This window comes from Paraphaeosphaeria sporulosa (assembly GCF_001642045.1).
Source record: "Paraphaeosphaeria sporulosa strain AP3s5-JAC2a unplaced genomic scaffold CC84scaffold_16, whole genome shotgun sequence".
NCBI lineage: Eukaryota > Fungi > Ascomycota > Dothideomycetes > Pleosporales > Didymosphaeriaceae > Paraphaeosphaeria > Paraphaeosphaeria sporulosa.
In genome coordinates, this window is record NW_017253375.1 from 397,252 (window position 1) to 410,047 (window position 12,796).

The 12,796-nt window shown below is 50.4% G+C and overlaps 5 protein-coding genes across 5 annotated transcripts; 2 read left to right on the forward strand and 3 right to left on the reverse strand.

Annotated features, from left to right (window-relative positions):
• The first annotated feature begins 205 nt into the window (after positions 1-205).
• CC84DRAFT_414671 (uncharacterized protein) lies at positions 206-1,166 on the forward strand. The gene has a single exon (XM_018186114.1). The coding sequence runs from the start codon at positions 549-551 to the stop codon at positions 1,044-1,046; it is 498 nt and encodes a 165-aa protein (XP_018029393.1). The 5' UTR covers positions 206-548; the 3' UTR covers positions 1,047-1,166.
• Positions 1,167-1,898: 732 nt separating this feature from the next.
• On the forward strand, positions 1,899-4,162 carry CC84DRAFT_1233400 (putative dimethylaniline monooxygenase; the record flags this gene model as incomplete). The annotated part of the gene is made up of 5 exons (XM_018183785.1): positions 1,899-2,045; positions 2,094-2,198; positions 2,378-2,441; positions 2,494-3,542; positions 3,631-4,162. The coding sequence occupies 5 exons, from the start codon at positions 1,899-1,901 to the stop codon at positions 4,087-4,089; spliced, it is 1,824 nt and encodes a 607-aa protein (XP_018029394.1). The 3' UTR covers positions 4,090-4,162.
• CC84DRAFT_414680 (uncharacterized protein) lies at positions 4,163-6,073 on the reverse strand. Its single transcript, XM_018186115.1, has one exon. The coding sequence runs from the start codon at positions 5,898-5,900 to the stop codon at positions 4,236-4,238; it is 1,665 nt and encodes a 554-aa protein (XP_018029395.1). The 5' UTR covers positions 5,901-6,073; the 3' UTR covers positions 4,163-4,235.
• A 259-nt stretch (positions 6,074-6,332) lies between these two features.
• CC84DRAFT_1233405 (uncharacterized protein) lies at positions 6,333-7,641 on the reverse strand (the record flags this gene model as incomplete). Its single annotated transcript, XM_018183786.1, has 3 exons — positions 6,333-6,873; positions 7,133-7,272; positions 7,428-7,641. 3 exons carry the CDS (start codon positions 7,639-7,641, stop codon positions 6,514-6,516), a joined length of 714 nt encoding a protein of 237 aa, XP_018029396.1. The 3' UTR covers positions 6,333-6,513.
• Positions 7,642-11,390: 3,749 nt separating this feature from the next.
• On the reverse strand, positions 11,391-12,751 carry CC84DRAFT_1169745 (glutaredoxin). Its single transcript, XM_018179745.1, has 2 exons — positions 11,816-12,751; positions 11,391-11,765 (listed from the first exon to the last, which is right to left on the reverse strand). Exons 1-2 carry the CDS (start codon positions 12,563-12,565, stop codon positions 11,655-11,657), a joined length of 861 nt encoding a protein of 286 aa, XP_018029397.1. The 5' UTR covers positions 12,566-12,751; the 3' UTR covers positions 11,391-11,654.
• Between the last annotated feature and the right edge of the window lie 45 nt (positions 12,752-12,796).

The following is a 12,796-nucleotide window of genomic DNA, read 5'->3' on the forward strand; positions in this document are numbered from 1 at the left end:
ACCATTTTGTCCACCCGATCGGTGAAATCCAATTGCCCTTTCGTTATACCTTCCTGGGGGAAGTCAGCGCTGCCACAATTTCCAAGGTTTAATATCCTACCTCGATAGCTTTGAATAGAATATGCAAATTCACCATAGATATCTGCGACATGTACGCCCACACTGGATCGCCGTTATCTTCAAAATCTAATTGCTGTGAGCACAGTTTCAGCCATCTTCCCATGTCCATACATACCACTACACCCCGCATAGATGCAACCACTGTCATCCGTCAAGCCACACTGATATGGGACATGCGACCCAAATGCTTTCCCCAGCTCTGTTGTAAAAGCAGAGTGCGGGCCTGCCGATATTGTCGCCCACCAGTCGCGCAATTTAGTATCTGTGTCGGCACCCAAGTATGCTGTGGGTGTTGTCTCCCACTCGGCACTCGTATTACAGACTCCTCGTGGAGATAGCTGAGCTGTCGCTATCGACAGCAAGGCGAAACGTAGGAGTGTTACCCTAAACATCGTCGCGCATCTGAGCAGAAGCACGAATCCGGGACTATGGCTTCTACCAAACGTGGTAATGAAGAAAATGGCAAGGCCTATAACAACTACGGCAGCCGCGCATATGTTTATGCGATTATCGGGAAACCCGTAAGTTGGGGCTATATTTACGAGCATTCGTATAGATACCTTTTTCGTGATGGTTCCACCCAACAGCTTTGGGGAGCGCTCCACACAGCCTCGAGGAAGCGCTCAGCCCCTGATGGCCTCGTAGTAGGCGAATCACATCCATGGCGAGCCGAGCGGCGTTCCACAGGTCCTGTCGAGTCCAGCCTGGTCGCCACCTTGAAATCTGCGGTACGAGGACAATTTGTGGAGCGCATTCTTGTGGGAAGCGTCATAGCTGTTCATAACACCAAAAGTTACGAAGGACTCGCTGAAATGAAGAAGAGAGACTACGTCGAAGCGCGGCACTACAGACAACGAGACGGCATATTCGTGTTCGTGCCGAGCAAATACGAGCTTCGAGCAGCCACTTCTCTTGGCCTTTCCTAGGGTTCTGTTACGTGGGGGCTGTGGGTCAGAATCATCTTGATTGGCCTGTTGGGGTCATAAGCCACGAGTGTCATCTCTTCCATTCTCCATGCGGAATGAGGAGGTAGGTGATTGCTGAAGGTGTTGTGGTTGATGTTGAGTGTATCCACGGCTTCTCATGAGGTCGGCAACAGCGGGCCTCCGACTCCCGGTTCGTTCCTGCCTTCCTTCGTCCAATATCAAGCCGACCAACTCCCATCGACGGTCATCATGAACTCGATTCAATGCGAAAGCGTGCGTGCATGTCCCTCAGTATCACCGAGAAGATATTCGTGGTTTATCAGTCATTGTGCTAGGCTCTGCGTGCTTTGTTGGCAACCCCGCTGTGCACCTGGGTCATGCGTCGTATCGGCTACCTCACAGTGTGTAAACGGAATTGCAGAAGTACAAGGAGCGACCATTGCCTCTTTGGTCAATTCACACATCCATTAGAACCCATTGCGAGATCATGCCAATTATGGTGTGGCTTGGTCAGCGGTCCCGCGTCGTCATCATGCTCCTTATTGCGCAATGCAGTTACCCAGCGAACCTTACTAGTAGCATCAAAGCTCGATGCAGTTTTTACTAGATGCACTGGAATTAGTACCATTGGAAGATAGTGAGGCATGGGATGCAGCCAATGATCGCATGTTGCGATGTGCTGCAATTGCGACCTGAAGACGCCATTGCATGGAAATAGCAGTGTTTAAGGACGACACCGCAATACTCTGTGAACGGAGTCTTCAAAACGCAATTTGCTCTCGATCTCTGAGTTCCTGCCAGGTCATCTCGTGCCAATAACGGCTCTTGGTATTGATTGGTTAAATTCTACCCATGGCGAACGCCGTGCAGCGACTGGCTCAGGTGCAAGAGCAACTCGCACCACCTGTTGTCGCACCAGACCAGACTCCAACACTACAGGGCACGACGAAGCATTGGAAGCCACAACAGCGTCCGTTCGACTCAGCTCCGCCAGTCAAGGTGAGATTCCAGCACATGTCGGGGGCTTCGATCTTGATACAAGGTTAGGCCATCTTCGTCGGAGCCGGCATAGCAGGTATCGCGGCTTCGGTTTTGATCCCTCGCAAAGTTCCAAATTTATCCTATGTTGTCTATGAGCGACAGGGCGCTGTGGTATGTTCATATTTTATCTATTAACGACTCCGGAGGGTTGTTAAGACTCGCATGGTTCTTACGATCAGATCTCTGGCTTCATCAAGGTATAGAAACAAACAATGCATCGAATTTGGCTTCTAAGCATCTCTATAGGCGAGTAAGTGTTTGAAGACGAAGATGACTGACGCAAAGGGTAGGGCGGAACATGGGCGCAAAACCGTTATCCCGGAGTGAGATGCGATATCCCATCTCATAGTTACCGTGAGCTGAGTCTTCGCCATTGCATCGCAGTGCCTCCTGACACGTCTACTAGAGCTCACATTTGCTCCCAACCACCGTTGGTCAGAATATTATTCCCCAGGATCAGAGATCCAGAGCTACTACGAAGACGTAGTAAAACAATATGGCGTTAAAAAGCATCTCCGGCTCAAACATGATGTTATATCAGCAGCCTGGTCCGAAGAGATCCATCAGTGGGTGGTGAAGGTCAAGGATCTCACAACGGGGGAGGAATTTACGGACATGGCTCACTTCTTCATCACAGCGGCAGGAAGGCTGAATGTTCCGAAATATCCTGATATACCGGGACTGGAGAATACGTTCAAAGGTCATGTTGTTCACCCTGCACAGTGGACCGAAGAACTCACCCGCGCCTTGGAGGGAAAACGTGTAGCCATCATAGGCAACGGGGCGAGTGGCCAACAGCTCCTGGTGAACATCTTCGATCGAGTCGCGCACATAGATCACTACGTCCGGTCCCGGCAGTGGATCGTTCCGTCCTTCTCTCCGAATCTTCTTTCGGCGCGCTGGGATGTGCTCGGTGCACACCTCTTCAGCGAAGAAGAGAAACAGAGGTTTGAGAAAGACCCTAAAGCCTACCTCGAGTACCGTAGGTCATTAGAAAAGAATTTCCATGGCCGTTTCGGAGGATCCGTCAATGGCAGCGAAGAGAATGATAAGATCCGGCTAGCATACGAGGACGCTTTGTGGGAGAAGGTGAACGGCGATAAGACCTGGTTTGATAGACTGGTTCCGGCTTTCGCGCCCGGTTGCAAACGACCCACGCCCTCAGCTGGATATGTCGAAGCGATCAGAAGTCCGAAGGTCGATTATGTAGACGATGCGAGGGTCACCCATGCCACCGCAGACGGCTTGGTAACATCAGATGGTCGGGAGAGAAAGGTTGACGTCATCATCACCGCAACGGGCTTCAACAATGGCTTTCTCCCTCTGTTTCCCACTATTGGCAAGAAAGGATTAGACTTGAGTAAGCACTGGGCTGAAGATGGGCCAATTGGGTATCCCCAGACGTACTTTGGACTGATGGCTCCCAATGTTCCAAATTACTTTGGCGTCATCCAGGTAAGTGCTCCCTAAATGCATACTCTTTGGCTTGAAGTTCTAGAGTGAATTGCATGTGTATTGAGAACAGAGCTAACATACTGTCCAGGCAAACAGTAATGGAGCTGGCGGTACCTATCCACTTCAGGCAGAGATATCAGCTACCTACATCGCCAAAGTGATCCGCAAAGTGCAGAGAGAAGGCTATCTCGCCATCTATCCTTCGCAAGCCGCGACCGACGATTTTAACGAAATTATTACGGGCTACTTTGAAGACAAGGTCATCGGCGACGACTGCGACGGATGGTGGAAGAGCGGGTTCGGAAAATCGCGTCCGCTCGTCATGTGGCCTGGCACAGGGCATCACCGCTTCGATATCGTGCGAGAGCCTCGCTGGGAGGATTTTGTATTTGAACGAAGCAAAGAAGGAAAGCGCAACAGGTTTGCGTATTTCGGCAATGGTTGGACTGAGCGAGAGAAGAATGGGGATGAGGCGGTGCTTACGAAATATCTCAAGGAGGTGGGGACTGTTGATCTTGCTACGCTGCACGAGAACTGGAACGATTGAGGGCATACAGGAAGACGTAAGATGATTCCATCTATAGGACAAGAGTGAACGAAGCACGCTTTCGCGACACACCAGCACCGCCAGCCTTAAGCCCATAATCCTATTTGAAGTACAGTACACAACATTCGAATACATAGATGCCCTTTCTAGATCGACCTTCTCTTTGAGCGTTTCGGTCGATTTCTCAAGCGATATTGTTCGTCAGATATGCTAATGAAGGTGCCAATAACCGACACAGCCATGAACAAGAAAGTGATAGGATGACGGGAAGCGAGAAATGCCACTGTCCAGGCAAACATTGAGTTAATCGGCCAGCAAAACTTCGAGACCATGGTCCATATAACATTAAACTTGAAACGGAAGCGATCAAGAAAAGTTGGCGACAGGATTCGATTCCAATGGTTTCGGGTTGTCTCAATTTTGGGGCTCGCATCCGGAAGAAGGTGATCTCGCGTTCTGACTAAGTCCTCTGCGAACGAGTGTAGTTGCCGCGTTTCTGGGTCATAAGGGCCTTCCCGGGTCATGAATTTGGCCCATCGGGTCACAGCTGCACGCGCAGATCCATCTGCGATCTCAAACCACTCTCCGTGGCTTGCATGACATACATCGCATCGATAGGGTCGACAAAGATCCATGAGGTATGTTTGAATGAGGCGCTCGGTCCGAGAATAATTGTGCACCTTCACATTCTTGACCAGCTTGAGAGTGAGACCGCATTGGTATCGTAATTGGCCCATACGACTGATCGTTTCTTTTGACTTTCCTATTTTGTGAAGTTCGGGTCGTTTTGGATCTGAGAATATGTAGATGTAGCCATCCGAATCGTTCGGCGTAAGCTCTTTTTCAAGCACCGCTCGCACTTTGTTGTGTAGTTCCGTAGCGGTTATCTCAAGTTTAACGGAGTTGGACACTGGTGCTCCTTCTGCATTGCATTCATCTTCCAGCCCAAGCGTCGCTGCGCGAACTATGTCCGGGAAATCGTCAATTTTGGGCTGGGAAGGCGCCCAGTGCCGGTCTGCTTCGAGGTCTTCAGACGCTTCTAGATTCACCGAGGATAGTACCCCTCCACTGCCTCTCAGCTGCTCCTCTATCACGTTGGTTGCACATGTATCTTCTGACTCCAAAATTGGTTGCCGCTTTGAGGCCGATGTCGTGTCGAAAATCTCCTCAACTTGATATTTGATGTTCGTACAAACAGCACAAGTGTCTTTATGTCTTTTCAGCCAGGCTTCTGAAGAATAGTGTTTCTTGCCACACGGAGACGGAATTTTATTCTTCTGCAGGTCTGGTGTTTGGTTGGAGTCTTCATTGGAGATACTCGCTCCAATGTTTGTACTGCTATCAGGAGAAGATCGAGGTTCTTTGGGGAGACAAGGGCGCCGCCAGTCATGTCGTATTGGTAGTCCTGATTGTTGTGACTTTTCGAGGCTCTGCTGAACCGGAGATGGGATGCTTTGCGACCTTGCATGTCGCGAATGTTCGTGTGCTATAACTGGAGATCCACTTGCATACGAAGTTGTGTCTTGATGCTTGTCATAAAGACTGAATCTAGGTGGTGGAGCATGGTCATGCTGGAGATGCAGCGGTGGGATTTGGTGGGCTAAAGGTGATAGCCTGGAAGCCATGGTGGCCTTGATGAACGCAATCTTCAAGAAATAAGTACAACACGACGCGAAACTCGGACTCCTATCATAGCACTGAGGGACTGAATCGTATACATATATTTCATCTGCGAATCGATTGCAAAAGCCACGGCATACGAGGCTGAGCAGTGCTGTGCCGCAAAGCGGCTCGCTTCGCCGCCCAGACATAGCATACGTTTCCAGGGGGTTTCGGCGCGACAACACGTATACCTGTTAAGGGAGGAGGCTAACCAAAGCAGATGCTTGCATCTAATCTTGGATCACCGAAAGATCCGTGAGATGGGTTGGGGCCAATAACCTCAAACATGATCCCAGGTCAACCAATATCGACAATTTGTTAAGAGAGCTCTGCATATGTACATGCGTGCAGGCGCAGGGAAATATGCAGGCTAGTGGTAATTCTCACACACATTTTGGGACTGATTGGATGCAATCGCCGATGAGTACCTGGGTATGTGGCGGAGCGTTAAGCGCAGCGGTTGTCCGATTGAGTTGATTGGTCCTCAACGTCACAAGCAATATTCTTGCGACCAGGCCTGCCGAGTGCCGGGGAAGGGATAGTCAATGCGGATATGAGATGGTAGTTCATGAACATGTTCAGTGAGATATGGTGCTAGGTGAATTGTAAGGACAGTCCACACTCTAGACAACAATTTTCTTCTTGACATCCAAAATTTTGAATGCTCCCCTTTGTGCCTCGTACTTTTCATCATATCAGCCGATACACCAGACCGTTCCAAAAGGGCTCTTCGCTCGATTCAGAATCACTCAACCACTGTGATTACTTTGGCAAATCACAACATAACCATGCGGCTCTGCCGGCGATAAAGCATGTGTCTACAGCAACAGATGATGCATTCTTGGGTAATAGCCTCCGAATATCCATCAACTGCGACGAGATGCCAATGCACAGGGCCATCATGATGAGCAGACAATCTAGAAGTCGAGTCGGAACATTACTTTGGCGCAGGTGCCGTACGCTGAGGTAGTGCAACATGCCATTAAATGTCTGCTGTGGTGTAGCTGGAAAGGTTGCATTGAGTGGTATCCGTATGTTTGCCGCATTATGAGCAACAATGATGAGATATACGTGCTGGGAGTGCGAAGCAATCCTCGAAAAGCCGTCATGATCCATGCAAAACTTCATAAGAAAGTCGTACAGATTTCCAGCCGTGTCAGTTCCATATGATATATAGCATAGGAAGACCTGCGGGGAAGAACATGCGACCACGGCCAATGAAGTCTGAGCGATGAGCATAACTAGCGCGGGGACATAAGCCCAGACAAAGTGAACATAGCTTCGCGTATTGACTTCGGGGGACTCTGGTGTGCTTGCAGGGGTACTAGTTCATGACTTCGAACATGACCACCAGAACAAGCAGTGACACTGTAACGCACACTTTGTAACATCCACGGTGTGAAATGGGATTCCACAAACTAGTCGAGTCAAGGTCAAACTCCCTTGGATCCGCGCTAGCACTCTTCCTTGGTACGTGACTAGTTTTGAGTAGTTGAAACGAATAGCTCCTTTGATCGAAACCTGAGGTGGAGGAGCTTCTGCAGTTCATCTGACCTAGCTTCGTCCGGATGGTTGTGAGACTGGAGGCACCCGATTCCGAGAACATAGATAAACAGAAGGGCTTTGTGAAAGATCCAGAGCTAAACCTCCAATGGTAGTTGGATCAGACTACATACCTGAGGATGTCATCTGACTCTCGAGCCGTTGGAAGGCCCCGTCCTGCGTAGTTCCTGGGAGCTGAGGTATAGTTTTGTAGGGCCACGATGGTGAAAATCGGCGCAGCATAGATGTTTGAGGCATTGAACGCAGTAACAAATCTGCCGATGCTATCAACTCGCAGTTGTGATCAAATTGCAAGAGCCGGCAGACTTTTGAAGAACCTTTGAACATATTGTTGAGTGGTGGTGTCTACGTCGGCCACTGGAGCCGAGCGGTCATTCATCCAGCTATTACCCTCGAATATCTTTCTGCCAGCGAAAGAGGAGGGACGTGGCTGGTCGATGTACGTTCTACGAAGTGTCTCCGGTGGCTGGAGTACTTAAATGATACTTATACGCGTTAAAGAACCGTTTATTCCACATACGACCATAGGACACTGAAAACTAGGCTTCCCGTCCGCTCAGCCATATATAAGCAGTGTACCGGCGGATCAGTAGTTGCGTGGGTGACCAGCAGCGAATCCCCGCTGTTGTATGTTTTTTTTTCATTGCCGGAATGAATTGCGGTAAATTTTTGCCAGTGTGGGTCGCGTCGGCGTGGAGGCCAAGAGCGATCCGTACCGTTAAGTGCTGACTCAGCCACTGGCGTTGACCCTGACTCGCTGACACAGTAGGAGACTTGTGGACAGCTAGGCAAGTCACAGGCATGATTTATTTGATAATAATCCTATGCTCCTATATTCCTGGACTAAATTCCTGCTCTGTAGAGATACAACCTAATCCCTATGTAACACGTGCTGCAACATAAATCGCTTAGCGGATCTGTCTTTTAATGCCCATCGGGAGATGGTGAAGCAAACTTGACTTGCAACAACAACTACCATATCAGAACAGCATCACCCGGATACTCTTCGTATCAGCCTTCGGCATCATCGCATCGCACACCACTTCAATATCAGAATAGTTTGTCTCAGAAAGCTCCAGCGTGAACTTGCGCACATTGCTGCTAGTGCACGATACAATTCCGCATAGGGGGATTCATATAATCAGCAAAGTTTTCTATACGTCATTTCAACTTACTTATGTCCAGCGCACATCCATCAACCGCGGCCAAAGACCTCTGACAGCAGACCAAAGCAATTGGGGAGAAAGTATTGCGTGATGATGTAAGAGGTGAAGCACGAGAACAGCGACCCGAGGTCCATGGGCATTCTGGATTCTTTGAAATCCTAGAGACAATGGCACATCTGGTTGACTTTGTCGGCGACCGTGGACTCGAGCGCGCTGATGTTCCATCGTGGTGAAAAAAGGGCGCCGCGGCATGGCGCCGCAGCTTGTGCAGGCCTGCGTCAATAGTGTTGAATGTCGACTCTGGCGTGCCGAATTGGTTTTGGTGTGGTTCGTATTTTTTCAGTCTTGTGGTGAAAGGAGGACTGAAAAACGTCTCCATAAGAGATGGGTCGTTGATGTGGACTTCGTTGGGCGCAATGCGTGTGAGTTTGTTTATGCCCCAGTGATGGAGAAGACGGTTAACAGTGGCCACATCACGACCTCTGCTCCGGATCATTGGAAGTTATTACTAGAAGCAGCTCATTTCGTTGTCGAGACCTAGTTTATCTTCTAATAGAGGGGTGTCACAGAAGCGCTAATCCCTTTCGGTGATGCTTCAGACATCCTGGGCATCAGGTGTTTAGACGATGTATTTAGTCCAAAGTGTCATGGGTCAAGGCGTCCAGAGCGAGCGACTTTCTAGTCGGTCATCTTGTAGTTGCTCCTTTTGGAAAGCTATGCAAAGACGCAGACACACAAGGAACAGCCGGGACGTGACGTTTGCCAATTCCCATTTTGGTCGATCGACACTCAGCCCCCTCTAGATATGACTTCAGGCATTGGGCCTTTCGGAGACCATACGGTATGGTCCATAGCACCAGCGTCCACTTGTAATCCAGAGTCAACACCCAATTGAGATCGTTGAAGGACAGAACAAGTCCAAAGATACTACATAGCATGTTGAGGCATAAATTTGAGTGATTTTGTTGGCCTAGGAGAGACATAGATGCAAAATGATAATTTTCTAAACATTACGCAGCAGTTTGTTCTATATGTTTCGACAGACGAGAGCTTTGGAACAATGGTACGACGCGCAGCAAGACGAACCAACGCTACATCCACCTTTTTCTGATACCTTGATGTAGCTTTTCTCGATCGGCAAATCTCACAGAATTTTTACATGTTTCAAAACGCATCACCGCTCGGAAAGACTTCCCTAGCAGAGTCGAAGATACCATGTGTTTAGTGAAGCTCCACTTTAAGCCCAGGCTCAAGACCTTCAGCCATGACACCTGCTGGTTGTATTTCTGGTAAAGAAGCACCGGACTGCCTTCATCAGTCGATTCAGGATCCCTTTTTGGTCCCGGAGTTGGAGCGGAAGAAGACATGCAGCGGACCGCTGTGCATTTCGTGGCCCAAAACCAGCCATCGGGTCGATTGTGCGCGATCGTCGTGCTGAGCATCCGTAAGCCTTGTCATTTTGGAGATGTACCAAAAGACCAAGAGAGCTACAAAAACGTGATACTTCGTCATTTGTCGTCAGGAGATGGAATATGACTTTGGTTGTGAGCGTGCACACCGAAATGCGGCGCAGAAGCCCATACCCTGTTTGACACCAGGATTTGGTATTTTCTCGCTACAGAGGGAAGCGCAAAGATGACGAGCTGCTCCTTTGATTTGGGCAGAGAGCTTCAAGGTCCACCCATAATGCGCCGAGTTGTAGTCTTTGGTGCAGGGCTCAGACATAACAAGCGCCGAACCCGTCTGTATTTTTCTAGGCTTTGATGCAAAGGACGAGCAACACCGAATTTGCCTTTGGCGATTCTATTGCATAACCGAGCTTTTACATTATCCACAACTATTCATGGTAGGCTCCAAAAAGGAACAGAGCCCATCTTCCTCTCTATCCGGTCTTCTGGTCGGAAAGCAAAGGTTGCCACATAAATCTGTACTGAGTGCATCTTGATACCAAAGAAAGCCCCACCAGACGCCACATTGCTGGCGCTTTATTTCGTTTCCGGGAGAAGGGACAGAGCAAGATCCCATGGGGTAGGATATTCCTTGTTTTATCTCCCGGACAGAGCTTATCCAGTCATCGTTGCAATTCCGGGAAATTTGGGCTTCCAAGAGCCATCTGCCTGCGGGCTGCTCACGACAAACTCGAGCGAAGTTTTGGACGTGCGTGCTTAAGTTGAGTTTTGAAGTGTGGGAAAGAATTCCGCGACAACACCATGTCTTAGTTATATGCTCTTTCGTGATGTTGGAAATACCGATGAGTGTTTAGGCACAAAGGGAGGCACAGATGAACTTGGAAACCGATTGGCTTTATAGGCCCCGAAGGCGGTCCAGGACAAGCAGAGCTTTACGGAGATTTCGGAGCGCACACAAGAAGGTCGAGGACATTCCCATGCTAACATGCATGCTTTCGTTCTAGTGCTGTTACGAGCCACGGTAGATATGTGGAAGCCAAGGGAGACACACAGGTTAGCCGACCGTTATTAAAGGCCCAGAGGGCGATCCAGGGCAGCTCATCATTTGGATCTGACGTATGTTGTAGAGAGTGGCTAGAGGCACCCCGGAAGACCCATGTAGCAAATTCTTGGGTCTTTGCGTGCTGTAGCAAGCAACGATGAGTGTGCAGAAGCAGAGAGGGCTACATGTGACCTAGGAAGCTGAAAGGTTTGGGATGTCGAAAAATCCATCCAAGGTAGCTCACGGGTTGCCTCAATGACAGTTTTTAGAGTGGGGATAAGAAGGTCCGGGAAATCCCCATAGCCTGCGTGGTGCGTGGTTTTAGTATCATCATCATAGGCAATGATCAGTGTGTAGAACTGAAGGGAGCGCAAGCGGGAGAGCATTTCTATGCACGAGACTTGAGCGAAATTAACGGGACGAGGTTTCGACAGTCCTCAAGCCATTTGCAAAGTAGCTGGTGTATACACAGGAGACAAAATACCAAGGGATGACACTATGTCCATGCACGGACGAGGTACGCTCAGGTTCATCAATTCAAAAACTATCCTAGCTGGTACAGGATTGCATCCATCCTCGTTCCGACTTGATCATCGCAAACATTGCCCCCCAGTACATACCTCTTTGCCAGAAGGCTCGCACTGTACGTCAACCACTATCTTGGAGCGGGAGATGTTTTGATGGGTCACTCTTCTTGTAAGCACTTTGTACGCCTGTATGCCTTCATGAAGCCACGGGTGCCTGTGTCTGTGCTGACGCAGCTCCGGAGCCGCCCTTGCCGTTCACGGAGTGCTCCGCCAGGAACTCGGGGTCGTTCTCGAACTCTTCTCGTACCTGTCAAAATCAGCAAGGAGTTCCATCGCACGAGGATCTTTGAAACTCACAATGTCCAAGCCACCAACCAGCTCGCCCTCGGCGTACACCTGCGGAAACGTCGGCCAGTCCGAGTACTCCTTCAAGCCCTGCCTCACCTCGTCGTCGGCCAAGATGTTGAAGAACCCGTACCGGATGCCCTTCTCCCTAAGGAGAGCAACTGTCTGCCTGCTGAAGCCACACTGCGGCGCGCTAGGTGTTCCCTTCATGAACAGCATGACGGGCGCCGCCTTGACGAGCTCGCCCAGCCGCTTGTTCAGCTCCTCCTTGCTCGTCTCGGCGTCGCCGGAGCTGTGCTCGGGTGCGGTATTGGGATCTGACGCATTCGGTGCGTATCCGGCAAGGTCCTTCGCGCCGCTGGTCTGCGCAGGCTTGCTGACCGTCTGTGCTGGCGGGAGGCTCGTCTTCGCGTCGCCGCTTCCTGCGCCGGCGTACTTCTCTACCGCGGCGCGCACCTTGGCGGCGTCTGAGCCTGACACGGTCTCCAGCACCTGTCCGCCCCGCTGGAGCACTATGAAGGGCACGGCGGATACATCGTACTGCTCTGCAATCTCGGGAAGCTCTTCCGCGTCGAGGGCGACGAATTTTATGGGCGCATCGGCGGGGTATGTGCTAGCGAGGGTGGACAGGATCACCGACATCTGCTTGCAAGGCGCGGCCCATGGCGCGTGGAAGTAGATGACGGCGAGGGTGGATTGCGGGAGCGACGAGATTCCCGACTGGAAGGCGGACTCGGCCGTGACTTCTTGGACCGTGGCCATGGTGTGGGCGAGTATTCCCTGCAGCGCTGGAGTGCGGGAGGTATGCAGGGGAGAGGATCTGTTGGGAGAGCGGAGGGAGGTTCGAACAGTGCGAGGAAGATTTCCGCGGCGGGTGATTGTAATGGGGTGAGAATGCAGGCGCATCTGATAAGTCGATTACTGTCCTCTCTGACGTGCTCTTTGCCCCTCCATGCGCCCGCCAAGCCCTCCGCCGGATTTTTATCAGATCTT

Excerpts from the sequence above, each read along its gene's own strand:
- CC84DRAFT_414671 (XM_018186114.1), top strand. The coding sequence starts at position 549 with ATGGCTTCTACCAAACGTGGTAATGAAGAAAATGGCAAGGCCTATAAC.
- CC84DRAFT_414680 (XM_018186115.1), bottom strand. The coding sequence starts at position 5,900 with ATGTCTGGGCGGCGAAGCGAGCCGCTTTGCGGCACAGCACTGCTCAGC.
- CC84DRAFT_1169745 (XM_018179745.1), bottom strand. The coding sequence starts at position 12,565 with ATGGCCACGGTCCAAGAAGTCACGGCCGAGTCCGCCTTCCAGTCGGGA. Across the intron at positions 11,766-11,815 it reads TGGTTGGTGGCTTGGACATT|GTACGAGAAGAGTTCGAGAA; the intron begins GTGAGTTTCAAA and ends TGATTTTGACAG.